The sequence below is a fragment of the Strigops habroptila genome, chromosome 3 (genome assembly GCF_004027225.2).
Source record: "Strigops habroptila isolate Jane chromosome 3, bStrHab1.2.pri, whole genome shotgun sequence".
NCBI classification, from domain to species: Eukaryota; Metazoa; Chordata; class Aves; order Psittaciformes; family Psittacidae; genus Strigops; species Strigops habroptila.
This window is the reverse complement of record NC_044279.2, coordinates 1,695,805-1,710,502: the sequence shown is the minus strand read 5'-3', so window position 1 is coordinate 1,710,502 and position 14,698 is coordinate 1,695,805. Positions and strand designations below refer to the sequence as shown.

The window sequence follows — 14,698 nt, the reverse complement described above, 5'->3', positions numbered from 1 at the left end:
GTCACAAACACACGTTGTTGTTCACAAACAGCAGTGGTTTACCACGCCTAGAGCAGAACAAGACAATGATATTGAGCCTCAGGAGGAACTGGGGTGATGGGTTTAAACCAAAACAGGCGAGATTCAGGTTAGATATAAGGGAGAAGCTCTTCCCCGTGAGGGTGCTGAGGCGCTGGCACAGGGTGCCCAGAGAAGCTGTGGCTGCCCCATCCCTGGCAGTGTTCAAGGCCAGGTTGGACACAGGGGCTTGGAGCAACCTGCTCTAGTGGAAGGTGTCCCTGCCCATGGCAGGGGGTTGGAACTGGATGAGCTTTAAGGTCCCTTCAACCCAAACCATTCCATGGTTCTATGATTCTGTGATAAGTCCATGGATCACTGCCCGCTGTACTGGGGGGATACAGTGCTCAGGGATGCAGCTCTAGCAACTGCAGAATGCAAAACACAGAAAGTCTTGAAAGACTGGAAGCTTCTCAAACCCAGGAGGACACACCAGTTTGTGGATGGTTCCTGCAGAAACCAGGGTCCAGCTGAGCAGGCAGGAGACAGCTGTGGAGGACTACAAAGAATTTGGCTGGTAGAGATGAAGTGTGTGAACATCTGAAGCATACTGAATGTCTATCAGTAACTATAAGCCAATATAAATGAAATAGTGAAGCAATACAACTTGCTAAACTGTTTAGGTTTGAGCAAAAATAGAAACTTCACAGTTTTGTCATGTTGAGTCTGCACTGGAATATAAGAAGCAAAATTAATTGCCTTCGCTTTGGCATAATACCAGTGCTGAGTTTGACTCCTCTGGCTAACTCTGCTGTGAGTAAGCCCGGTGTATCAGGTATGCTTACTCTTTTCTCCCATCCCAATGGTATGCTTCAAAATAGAAGCACAACTTCTCTCTAAAACCTTCGCATTTTTGTCTCACAGATGGTTACGTTAAACCTTTTGGGAGGCTGCTGTATCCAGCTTAAGGAGGGGGCATCTACTTTACTGAGTTGAGCTGCAGGTTCCACTTCAAAAGCTGGACTTGTGCTTTAGTATCTCTGAAGAATCCATTTCGGATTCATTACTAAAATACAGCCAAGTCAGTGAAATGTCTTGTGCATATGTGGGGGTTTTAATGGGTTTCAAAGAATTTCATCCAACTGCTGCACAGGAGTTGAGATCAGACTGAAATGAATGTGATCCACTGTAAAAGGCCATTCCAGCATTGCTGCCTGGGGTGCCAGCGTTGTTAAAGGGAGATCTTTCTGCCAGAACTGTCTGGTCTAAAGGCAGATTTGCACTTGAGACATAGGTTCATAGAATCATAGGTTCATCAATTCATAATATCATAGAATGGTTTGGGTTGAAGGGACCTTCAAAGCTCATCTAGTCCAACACCCCTGCAATGAGCAGGGACATCTTCAACTAGACCAGGTTGCCCAGAACCACATCCAGCCTGGCCTTGAATGTCTCCAGGGATGAGACCCTTCCAGTTTATAAGCAATGATAAACCATAACCCATCTTTTCTTATAGGAACAGTCAGTGCTGCCAGCCCATGAGGAGAGAGACCCCATCCCCTCCACAACAGCCACTTTCCACAGAGGGAAAGGGCTGAAAAGGAGGAAAATCAAGATGTTAGCCAAGTGGGATACGTTTCCAACTAATACCCTCATTAAGCATGTCTAAGTGTTCACCTGGTGTCTTGCTCAAAGCTCTGCTTAACCCAAAGTGGGACATGAGGAATGGTGAGGGCTCCTGATTGCTTTTCAAGGCAGGGTTTCTGGGGTTAGTGCTTAATGTCTGTCTAGCCAAGGCGTCTGCTTTTCTCCAGCACTATTAGAACTGAAGATCCCTGCTGCAAATGGTTTACACAGTGCTTTCGTGCTGGGATATGGCTCAGGGATGGAGAACCTGAGAGATCACATCCCCTGTAGGTTGGTCAGTGGGGAGATTAAAAGGTGCTTCTTTCTTTGTGTGGCTTAATGATGCTGCACAGGGATGGTTCGGTCCAGGCACAACCCGGGTTGTCTGCGGAGAGGGAAAATCCTGTTAAAGTGAGGAGAAAGGGGACGGATGCTCCGTGAGGGAAGCCGCTGCCTCATGCTCACATGCAATGGACATCCCCAAGCTCACCCCATTTAAAATCTCTCATGTGTGCTTTGAGAGAGGTGTCTGAGGTAAATCTTTGCCATCTGAACCAATTTCTGTTGTATGCGGCTTGCTTTTTGGGGAGGGAATTGCTTCAACTGCAATGCCCTGTTGATTCCTGCCTCTCTCTGAGGGGGATGAGGACGCTGCTCCCCTCCCCACACAGCCGTTCTGGCACTGGCTTCGCATTCGCTGAGGAGAAAAGGCTGAAGGGGAAGTCGAAGGATAGGAGGAGAAGCAGCACAGCGGCGGCGGGGACGGGAAAGACGGCGGAGACGGACGAGGGCAGCCGCGAACCCCGGTCCCGATGGCCGCTTCCTCCTCCCGTCCCTCAGCGCTGCAGCCCGCCCCTTCCCGCCCTCTTCCCTCAGAGCCCCGCCCTTGTCTCCTAGCAACGCGCCCCTTCCGCCGCTCTGATTGGCCGGCGCCGCCACCGCCGCCATTTTCAAACGGGCCGGTTCGCCGCCGCCGGTGCTGCCGCCGCCGCCATTACCCGCCGAGCGGAAGCGGCGCGGCTGGGTCCGGTCCCCAAGTTCCTTCCTTCCCCCGGTGCGACGTGTCACCATGGAGGCAGAACCCATGGGCCAGAAACCCCCTCAGCGGAGACGGGGCAGGGCCAGCGCTGGGGCCCGCGCCAGCCGCTCGCCCCCGGCCGACGGCACCCCCGGTGTGGCCGCCTCCTGCAGCCGGTAGGAGCCGCGATCCCTCCCCGTCCCCTGCCAGTGCCCGCGGTTCCCTCTGGGTCGTGTGAGCCCCTCAAGGGTGAAGCCTGCCTTTCTCCTGTCGTATAAGGGAGGGCTCCCCTCAGCCTGCATGACTCTATGTCTTCCTGTCCTTTAAAGTGAAACCCCGGCAGGCTGAGGTGGATTCCTCACACTCTTGTCTTACACGGGACATTCCCTCCTTATGGCTACACGGGACACCCTCCTATGATCAGGTATTGAACAGGCTGCCCAGGGCACTGGTGGAATCACCATACCTGGAACTGTTCACAGACGAGGCCCTCAGTGACACAGGTTAATGGTGGCCTTGGCCTTGTTGGGGAATGGTTGAATTTGGTTATCTTAAAGGTCTTTTCCAACCTGGTCGATTCTATCTCATAAGGGGAATTCCTCTCCTTCAGGCTATAAGGGGATCTATTGCCCTCCCTTATAAGACAGGAGAATGGTGGGATCTACCTCAGTAGATGGACACTTCTTTCCTTCCCCCTCCCTGGTTGTATCCTATAGGATATCATCTATACCCTATAACAGAGGATGCCCCCAACCCACCCCCAGCAGCCTTTCCTTCCTGTCTAAGGTGAACATGTCCCCTGATATTAGCCAGGGGGTCCCCTGACACCCCATTAAGACATTAAGATGTGGGGAGGGTGTTTCTCAGGCCATAACCGGTTTCCCTGCCCATTCCGGTCCCACAAGGTGGGGAAGCTGCTCCTGTCTCCACCCCTGCGTGCCGAACCACCCCTGGGCTTGCGTGCAAAGGCTTTCCCCTTCCCTCATCTCTGGTGGGGGTGTCTGGTGAGCTGCCTACAGCCCACATCGGTTTGGGAGCAAGAGGAGAGGATCCTCGTTGCTCCTTGGGGCAGGAATAATGTGGAGGTGGGGTGGCTTTAACATCCCCTAACATCGGATCAAATCCCTCTTCTGCGCATGGGGAGACCCTCCTCAGCTCCAGTGTCAGCCCTGGCTTTTCCTCACGTTTTTAATCCCTCTGCATGCCATTTATTGCTGTTATTTTGATGTGTTGGATATGGGAGACTCTCCCAAGACCACCCAGTGAAAGAAACTGCTACTTCTTAAGTGAACCTGAAGCTCAGCTTATCTGTGTTGACCCCAATCATGTTACCTGGATGTGTTTATGAGCAGCTCCTGCCCTATCAGCAGCTGACCCCTGAGTGTGACCCATCTCCTGCTCACTCCTATCTAGACAAACCCACTCTGATCAGGAGAGATTTGTGTTTTCTGTTGCCCTCCAGGTTAGGAAATGACTTCTCCAAGCATGCGGGTGATGTGGAAAACACCCAGTTTTGACAGATGTGGCTCTAGTTACCTCAGTTTCTACCTTCAGGTGCTCTGTGTGGATGAGGTTCACTCCTCTGTTCACTCCCTGCCCTGGTTCTTTGTGCCTGATAGGGGATTTAAGCCTGTTTGCAGCCCTTTGCATCCCAGTCTGGCAGCTGCTCGGGTTGGAATGGTGAGGGATGCTCCTGTTCTTCCTCCAGCTCCATTTGTGCTATGGGAATGAGTGAGAGGAAGGTGCCTGTTTTGAAACCCAGTGACATTCCCATAGGAGTGGATGTTCTTTCTCAGGTGACTTAAAATGGGGCAAACATGGAGCTTGGTTTTCTGGCTGATTTTAGGAACCATCGTGTGTTCTGGATGGCAAAACACTTTAATGACCTTTTAAAAACCAATGTTTTCATAGAAACATGCTGCAGCATCAGCCTGAAGATCAACTTGTAGCTCCCTAATCACCGCGCTTGCAAAGCAGAGCATAATTGAAGGCTTCAGCAATGAAACACTGGCTCAGGTTGTGGGATGGTCACACATTCCTTTGTGAGGCTTGTCTGTGTGGAGAGGCCCAGGGAAACTGGGCTAAAACTGGGAAAGGAGTTTATGCAGGTAAGACATGTACGTGTTAAACCTTCATCTGGAGACTCACAAGCAGGATGGTGCCAGCTCAGCACCTAGATGTGGGTTTGTGAGGTAGATGGAGCAGTTCAAGAAGTTGCTGGCTTGAGGCCAGTTTAACTAGAAGTGACTTCTGGGAGGTCTCTGGTCCAAAGCCTGCTCAAAGCAAGGCCAACTTCACTTTTAAATCAGGCTGCTCAGAGCATTAACCAGGTAAACTTCAGAAACCTCCAAGGACAGAGATTTTCTTACATCTTTGGGTCCCTGTTCCAGAGCTTGACCACACTCATTGTGGGAGGAAATATTTTTCCTTCTATCTATACAAATATTCCATGTTGCAGCTTGTGTGTGGTGCCTTTTCATTCTGCTGCATGTGCCCAAGTTAGATCCCTCTTTGCCTTCTCTCACCCAGGCTAAGTGAACCTGCTCTCTGTCTCTTCCCATTCATCCTGTGCTCTGACACAGCCCTGTTTGCCCTTGGCTGGGCATGTTCCAGTTGTTTCTTGTACTCGGAGGCCCAAAGCTGGATCCAGGATCCAGATGGGATCTCACAAATACCAACTGGCATCATTTGATCTACTTGCTATGGTTTTGCCACCCCAGTAACGCAGATCCAACCATCTTGCAGCAAATCACTAATAACAGAATTCAAATTGGTTTAATCCCTTCAGCTGTTGGGGAAGTGGCAAACTGGGACCGAGGGACAAAACCCAAGAAAACCTGGAAGCAGTTCTGGGTTTTTCAAACCACTTTAGCCACTCTGTTCACACAACAATCATCTTGAATGTGCCCAAATTCACTTTTAAGCTCTCTGCTCAATTCCTGAGCTTTAAGCCAGTCTAACCTTGGATGGGCCTGTATAGTGATAAGACAAGGGGTGATGGGTTCAAACTGAAACAGAGGAAGTTCAGGTTGGATCTAAGGCAGAAGCTCTTCCCTGTGAGGGTGCTGAGGCGCTGGCACAGGGTGCCCAGAGAAGCTGTGGCTGCCCCATCCCTGGCAGTGTTCAAGGCCAGGTTGGACACAGGGGCTTGGAGCAACCTGCTCTAGTGGAAGGTGTCCCTGCCCGTGGCAGGGGTTGGAGCTGGAGGAGCTTTAAGGTCTCTTCCAACCCAAACCAGTCTGGGATTCTATAGGTTAATGTGTGCTTTAACCCTTGCTGATGGTGGCTGCATTTATGCACCTGTAGTGGGCAGGATCCATACTTGACTCTCAGGGCTAGGACAGGCAAAAGCTCCAAGTGTTTGTATTGTGTCTGTGGCCTGAAGATCCATCCTGCTGCACAGGACTCCCCTTAACAGAAAATCCATCAGCTGGGGGGTTGAATTCAGCTGGGCCTCCAGGAAAGCCACTTGGAGCACTTAATAAAAGGCCCCTATTCCCAGAGCAAGCACTTTTGCACTAGAACAAAAATGTATTTAAACATATGGAGACTAAATTACCTCACTCCCCTCTTAATTTGCCTTAAGCTTGTGAGTGTGTGCACACATGATGAAAAAGCTTTTGTCTGCAGCCCTGGAATGTGACCCTGGAGGAGGAGCCCTCTGCTCACCAGCCTGATTTTAGTCAAGTATCTGTCCAAGCAGAAAGGGAGCTCCAGTTGCAGCCTGAGGCCTCTGACTGAGAGACTCTGAATGCACTAAATACATTCAGCAATGTTTAAGGGCGAGGTAATACCCTTTATTAAACCTGTCCTCTTGCAGACCCTGCCTTGATTTTGTACCCTTCAACTCTTGCAGCTACAACATTCCTGAGCAGTCTCAACTCTGCTGCTTCAGTGAGGTTTTCTTTCTAAGTATTAGTTTGACTTTCATAGGAAGCATCAAGTTTCACTTCTGTGATGCTGGAGAATTCCCGACACTTCCAAAAGAGGGTTATGTGGCCAGGGAGGTGTGAAGGGACGTGGTTTGGAGAGAGTATTTGTAGCTAGCCTCTTGTCTGTGTAATCCCAGCGTTGTGTCTAAAAAGAGAAGAGACAGTTGACAGCGTGCTAGAGACAGTGACTTCACACAGTTATGAACAGGGACTGTTTCTTCTGATAGCTCTGGTCTGGGGACTGCTTTAACATCTTGGAATGTTCCATTCATCCCTTTCCCGCATTGGCAATACCCCTGTGGCTCCTGCACAGCAAGAATCAGGTTTAAGGTATAAACAAGAGGTAATTGCTCTGTTGAACAGTGGGAGAGGAAGCTATAGAGTGTGCCCAAAGAAGAGCAGCCCTGAAGGGGGTTCACCACGAACACATTCTCCCTGTTGCCAGCTGGTTTCTGACCCAGAATCAGACAGCATTCCTGGCTGCTGGATGGGTGCTTCTCTGAACCTTGTTTGCCCCCAGCTCTGGCAGGTAGAAGATGACACAAAGATTGCAGGAAGGCTTCTGGGACAGACAAAAGAAGCTTTGTCTGGGGGGTTGTTTGCTCTGTAATCTTGTTCCCAGCTTGATAGTTTATCTAGTCTGCAGGTGAATCCAGGTGAAGCTGACAGCTCAGGGGCACGTTATCTCCTCTGAGGAAACATAAATCAAACAGCAAGTCCTCTCTGCTGCTGCAGACACGCTGCCTACCCCCAACTTGCATCTTGCATACATCTTATGCCAAGCTCCATGCGCTGCTGGGGCTCAGGAGGAGCTCCTTCCAGCTGGGATGGCCCAGGAGACGTGTGCCCTCCAACCCCAGCAAGCCTGGAGCTTCCAAAGGTGTTTTTATCTTTGTCCAGACTCAACTCTTCTATCTGCAGCTTTCACATTACAGAAGCACCCAGAGGTGATCACGCAGGGTTGGAGTCCTCCTGTGCTGAGCTTCTGAAGGCAGAGATGGGCTGTCAAGCCACACATGTAATTAAAGCCCTACCTCACACTCCCCTTCCTGAGCATCTCTGGTAGTACAGAGCCACAGCTCTTTTCGATCCGAGGATTCTCATGTTGTGTTGTGCCTGTTCTATGATGTGTTGGTGCTTGCTCAGCACCTGGGGTCCCAGACCCTGTAGACAGTCACTTTGGGACTCTCATCCCACTGCAGATAGCTCGTCTCAGCTGATTGTACATATTCATGGGCTTGTAAATGTTTTAATTGCAACCATCACTTCTCAGTAGTTATTCAAATGGGATTAATCCCAATTAACTGGCTGACTTTGTATGGAAGGATTAAAAGAAACTAGTGGTTTTATGTAGGTCGCATTAGGGTGGAAGGTGGAAAAGATGCTCAGTTGTTGAGTTGGGTGGTGTCACAGCGAGCCCCTGAGCAAAAGGGGGTCTGAAGCAGACTGACTGGTGCTGACTTGAGAAAGCCAGGACAAACAGCTTCTGTCTGGTGTCCTCAATGGATGAGGCTGACAAAGGAGTGTAGCAGATGCTGGAGAAGAGCTGACAGTCTGGTTTTGTGTTTTCTCACAGATGGTACAACTGTGAAACTGCTGCCAAAAGGTTCCCCAAACCAGCTCCATCCTTGCTGCTTTCCTTGCCGCAGCCCCAGTCACTGTGTGGCTGCAGGGTCAGCTGGGCAGCGGGTTTTCCATTAGACCTGTACCCCCCAAAAGTGACATTTTACTCTTAATCAGCAGCTGAACCACCTTTCTGTGGCCACAGGATTGCTGAGTTAGGCTTGCAGGAAGGAAGGAGAAGGATGACCTGTTTTGGTGGCAGCCTGCAGTCACACTGGCGAGGTGTTACGTGAAGCAAGACCCTTCACTGCAGCCTGTGCAGGAGGTTTGTCAAGAATAGGAGATTTAGGGGGGATATGATTCTATGATTCTATGATATAAGGCAGAAGTTCTTCCCTGTGAGGGTGCTGAGATGCTGGCACAGACTTTTCCCAGAGAAGCTGTGGCTGCCCCAGCCCTGGCAGTGTTCAAGGCCAGGTTGGACACAGGGGCTTGGAGCAACCTGCTCTAGTGGAAGGTGTCCCTGCCCATGGCAGGGGTTGGAGCTGGAGGAGCTTCAAGGTCCCTTCCAACACAAACCAATCTGGGATTCTATGAGGTTTGTTCCTGTAACAGATAGGAGCAAAGAAGCTGGTTCTCCACACAGGAGAAGGATGGGTTTTAAGGCATCTGAGAGGAGAGTCCTTCTTGAATTATATGTTTACCTATTCTTTTAAAAAGAAGCTTTATAAAGTCATCCCTGATCACCCACTTGTTCTGCACAATCTGTGAACTCAAGTGGCTTTTATTCAGTCACTTTACACATTTATCCTATTTCAAGTCAGTTGTTTGCTGGCCACTGACCTAACACTCCCTGTGAAGGCCAAGTGGTTCTGATGCTGATGGCTCTCTCTTTCCTTTCTTCTCCCTAATTATGGCTCTTCTAAAATGAATGTTTGTTTGTTCTTGATGCTTGTGGGGATTAAAGCCTATATTCCATCAGACTTTCTTGGGCTGGTAAAACAGTAATGAAGAGTGCAAACATACTCTTTTCCTTCCTATTATCACATCAAAGTTAGCACAAAGGGAAACTTTTCCTCCACTGAAGAAGGTAGCTATTAAAATGCATGACTTGAACATAATTGGAAGCTCTGGTGTTGTTCTCAGAAGATGTTTAGAGGCTCTCACATTACCACTGGCTTTTATTCCAAAAGCAGGCTCTGAGCGTCTGGGTCTGAGTGTGTTAAGGCACGGTAGGTCTAGATGCAACCACTTCAGTCAGTTGTCATTCCAAATGCACAGCTCCCAGAGTGTCCTAAATTGGGTGTCTGTGTTTTGACTGTAAGAGGATGCTAATACTTTGGCAATTGCTCATAAAAATCAAATAAGGGTTTGGGTTTTAAGGGTTAAAGCCTCCACTTGTGAACTTTATTACTTGTGCTTCTCCTCAGCTTTCTTTTGCACAAGAACTCCACAACACTCCAGCAAGTAGGAGAGAGCTACAAATACCCTGAACCTGAGAGGCTTTACACACTGATAGCAGTGATCTAACACTGCATTTTCTTCTTCTATAGACTGTTTTTCAGTGAAATAGCTAGTATAATTTTCAGGTCATCTTTCTCTTTCCCTACGCTGAGTGTTAGAAGGTTTATTAAAATCCAGTTTATTAATATCCAGCAAGCTGGAATGAAATCCTGACCTTACTGGGCACTTATTAACTCTTGGTGCAGGAGAACTGCGTTGTACCTGGTGTTTTCCTGCAAGGGACTAAGAAGGTGTGAGCATACCTGAACATACACAGCTCTGGAAATAGTTCCTGGTTTCTTTTTGTTAGGACATGCAAAATGTGTTACAACAGGCAGAGTTAATACAAGCTGAAGTATAAACTTCATAGAGTTTCAGTGGCCTCAGAACGAGTATCTCTAGGAAATAGTAGTGCCTGTGGAATGCTCTTCTATCCCAGTGTGCTTCCAGTGCAGCTTGGTGTTTCTCAGTGCTTAGAGGTGCTGGAAATGGATAAAGTTTCTCATAAGGAACATGAGATGAGGGTAGAAAGAGGAAGGAAAGACCTGTAAGATCATTCAGACCTTGCTTTGTCTAAACTATGCTACTGCTGCTTCCCCAATCTACATGGTGAGTGCCACTAACTGCTTATTAAACCCTTCCAGCACTCTCAACATCCCTCTGTGTGAATGCTGGTTGTGGGTAACACCAGGCTCTTCATTACTCTATGCTGATGATAGCCTGCATGTTATTGTCTTGTAAACCAGAAGCCATCCTACACTTAGGAAATAATTATCTTTACTCACAAATCATTACCCTCAACATCCAGTTGGTTCAGCTTTGCTGTTATTGCTTCCATTCATATTATCAGGGCAAGCTCATCACCAGTGCCTTGCAGAATGCGCCTTCAGATAAGTAACTCGCAGTGGGTGAAGATAGGATATTACTGCTGAGCTCAGCTAACTTCAGCCCTGTGAGTCAAAAGATAAGGACAGCATTATAGAATCATAGAATGGTCTGTGTTGGAAGGGACCTTAAAGCTCCTCCAGTTCCAACCCCTGCCCCAGGCAGGGACACCTTCCACTAGAGCAGGTTGCTCCAAGCCCCTGTGTCCAACCTGGCCTTGAACACTGCCAGGGATGGGGCAGCCACAGCTTCTCTGGGAAAAGTCTGTGCCAGCGCCTCAGCACCCTCACAGGGAAGAGCTTCTGCCTTATCTCCAACCTGAACTTCCCGTGTTTCAGGTTGAATCCATTCCTCTTGTCCCATCACTCCAGTCCCTGATGAAGAGTCCCTCTCCAGCATCCTTGTAGCCTCCTTCAGACACTGGAAGCTGCTCTGAGGTCTCCACGCAGCTTCTCTTCTCCAGGCTCAACAGCCCCAATGTTCTCAGCCTGTCTCCATACGGGAGGTGCTCCAACCTCTGCTCATCCTCGTGGCCCCCTTATCTTTCCTGTAAATGTGGGCCCTTGATGATGGCAGGGGATTGGAACTGGATAAACTTTAAGGTCCCTTCCAACCCAAACCATTCTGTGATTCTGTGCTGGTGAAAGACAGTTTAGATCTTTAATTATAAATCTTGGATGGATCTAAAACCACCCAGTTTCTCATTGACATTGGTTGTACTGGGAAGTTGTCATTACTGATTGAGTTTCTTATTTGCAAATCCTTTCTTGTTGAGCTTTTCAGCAACACTTCTCTTTTGAAACATAGCTAAGACTTAAAGGCAAAGCGTTGATGAAAATATGACCTCAATGTAACTGATGGCAAAATTCCAAGTGAATTCACTGATTTTTACCACGGTATTCCCGGATTTTACCCTAAGCTGCTTTGCACATCGGATGAATTTCAAGTGCCCATCAACTTGCCATCGAAACTTCCCATCTCAACTGACTTGCAAGGATTTCCTCTCTGGATACTGGAAGAAGTCTCATCCCTAACATTGTTTTCTGCTATCAGTTGGTTGATGTCACTCGTTGCCTTCTTTTTTCCCTTTCCCCCACTTCTCCTCTTTTCTGTCAGCATATTTTACACTTTCATTTCTGCATCAGCTTTAAATCTGGTCTCATCTGTAGTGTTGCTGGAAGAAAGCAGGAAACGTGGCTTCTGGTTAATGTCAAACCACTGCAGCAATGAAACTTAAAGGAAAGCTTGGAAATGCCTGAGAAAGGAAAGCAGAGATAAGGCAGCCCTGACAATAATAGATGGAAGGAAGACCTCTTCCCAGAAAGGAATGTGATAGCGAGAGATGAACAAACATGGGGTGAGAGAAACAAAGTGATTCTATGGAAGTTTCCCTAAAATATAATGTATAAGTGGGGAGGAAACAGCTGCTGAGGTGAAGCAGTGAATGAGGATGGAAAAGCCCCTTCCCCAGTGTAGGTCAGCTGAAGATTAGCCAGTGCTTGAACTCTATATGGACAATTCCCAGGGGATCTAATGGAATCTGAGTACTTGTATTCCTTTCTACTGACAATATGTGGCTGCTTTTTGAGTTAAAAGCTGTAAACATTCAGAATACTCTGAATTCTTATTTAAATCTCAAGATTCTGCTCACAAGTGATGGGTATTTGTGTTTGCATTGGAGCTCTTAGTGAAGATTTTGTCTCTTGTTCAATGTGGGTTTGTATTTAGTGTGGTGTCCATAACGGAGGAGCTGGTACCCTGATGCCTTCTACTGCTGGAACTAAAGGGCCTTCTAAAAGTAAGTGAAAGGCAGGAATTCCTTCATCTGCTGATCAAGATTTGCAGCTGAATATAAATAGAAGGTACTCCAGATTAGGAAAATGCAGCCACTGGATCCTGAAAAAGACTCCAGGTCAATCATTCTGCTTGAATTTGGTCTGGAAATGAGTAGTATCACCTCAGCTGTTCCTGAAAGGGGTTTTGTCTTGCAAGAGCAGGTCCTACAGTAAATTGGCCAATGCACCATCTTCCAAAGAGCTTGTTGCAGCACCTGGGGTGGATATTGCTGTGAGATTTCTGCTTTTCCTGTGGGGAAAAGTACTTCATGGAATGCTATGGAGAACTGGGGCTTTAGTAAACGTTGTAGGACACATAGGAGGACAACCCCCTCATATGATCAGGCATTGGAACAGGCTGCCCAGGGCAGTGCTGGGTTCACCATCCCTGGAAGTGTTCACACACCGTGTAGACGAGGCCCTCAGTGATATGGGTTAGTGGTGGCCTTGGCAGTGCTGGGCAATGGTTGGACTTGATGAGCTTAAAGGTCTTTTCCAACCTGGTTGATTCTATGATTCTATGTCTTCGCAGCCACCCATGGGCAGTGTTCCATTCAAGTGTGACTTTGTCACCTCCTGACAATCCCTGAGCACAAAGGCTGCAGGCATGATCTTAGGAACTAGATTAATCTCAAAAGCTAATCCATGTCACACTATTACCATACCCAGTGAGCTGGAGGAAATGGCAGGTGGAGGTTTGTGACAGGCTTCCAAATAGGATTTTAAGCTGTCATTAAAGTTTGTCCTCCTCAGCTGCACATCTTCCTCACTTATAGCATCGTGGAATCCCAGACTGGTTTGGGTTGGAAAGGAGCTTAAAGCTCATCCAGTTCCAACCCCCTGCCACGGGCAGGGACACCTTCCACTAGAGCAGGTTGCTCCAAGCCCCTGTGTCCAACCTGGCCTTGAACACTGCCAGGGATGAAGCATTTAGGACCAATTTGGACAACCTGTGCCAGCGCCTCAGCACCCTCACAGGGAAGAGCTTCTGCCTTATCTCCAAGCTGAACTTCCCCTCTTTCAGTTTGAACCCATCACCCCTTGTCCCATCACTCCAGTCCCTGATGAAGGTCCCTCTCCAGCATCCTTGTAGCCCCTTTCAGACACTGGAAGCTGCTCTGAGGTCTCCACGCAGCTTCTCTTCTCCAGGCTCAACAGCCCCAATGTTCTCAGCCTGTCTCCACACAGGAGATGCTTCAGCCCCTGATCGTCCTCATGGCCTCCTCTGGGCTTGCTCCAACAGCTCCATGTCCTTCCGATGTTGACGACACCAGAACCACACGCAGTGCTGCAAGTGGGGTCTCCCCAAAGCACAGCAGACCGGGAGAATCCCCTCCCTGACCTGCTGCTCACGCTCTGGGGGTGCAGCCCAGCACACGGGGGGGTTCTGGGCTCAAGTGCACACTGAAGCTGGGTCATGGGGAGCTTCTCATCAGCCAACACCCCCAAGTCCTTCTCAGGGCTGCTCTGGATCGTGTTTTATTTAGGCTGCCTTTGAAGCCTTCCCAGAAATCAAAGCAAGGATGGAGGCTTTCCCAGTAGTGTTAACAGGGACGAGAAGGACACCAATTATTTCAGACCTGACTATCAGATGTTTGGATGGATCCCAGGTGGACAAGGCAATGTCTGTGTTCCTTAAGCAGGACCCCATGCTTCTCATCACATTCTCCAGAAGAACTTGAAGAGGAGATGTCAAACGCATCTGTGCAGCCACAGGCTTCATGCTGCAAGCACCATCCCTGCTCCTTTTGGCTGGTTCACTGCTCACCTTTAGTCTTGATCTTTATTTGGGTGAAGCCAGAGAAAATGCAGACTTCACCAACAACAAAAACAAGGCATGAAGCCAACAGTGTAGTTAGAATTGCAAATCCAGGTGGGCCCCACCTTCTGTGGAGGAGTAGTAACACCTTTGGCTGAAGTTTCCTACATGTTTTAGCAAGCAGGCCCAAGGACAGACAATAATGCAGCCTGGGTTCCTATGGAGCTGCCTTCTGCTTGGGTTCTCTGATGTCTGATATTGAGGTGTAACAGTTAACTCACAAAGTTGAGAGAGAAAAGCTTAAAGAAAGGCATGTGGAGGTTGAGTTGCTGAGTCTGGGAGTGGAGGGCAGGTCTATTAGGGATGGCATGAACAGGATTACCTGCTCCTGGGGTCCAGGGCCATGATCCAAGAGGTAGCTGAGCATGATTTGCATCCAAAGTACTTTGCTCTTCCTACAGTGTGAGGGGTGGCTGAGCAGCAGGAGCTGCTGCAGGAGAGCTCTTGGGACCCTCTTCCATAGGGAAGAGGATCAAGCTTCTCCCTTTTCTCCTCTATCTTTCATGTGTCTTTCTGGAGC

General features: G+C 48.7%; 1 protein-coding gene across 1 annotated transcript in view; it reads left to right on the top strand.

Moving 5' to 3' along the window:
- The first annotated feature begins 2,662 nt into the window (after nucleotides 1-2,662).
- NET1 (neuroepithelial cell transforming 1) overlaps nucleotides 2,663-14,698 on the top strand; it is a 58,197-nt gene continuing 46,161 nt past the window's right edge. The window contains 1 exon segment of the mRNA XM_030479182.1: nucleotides 2,663-2,817. Coding sequence (XP_030335042.1) covers nucleotides 2,693-2,817 — 125 coding nt within the window. The 5' untranslated portion in view covers nucleotides 2,663-2,692.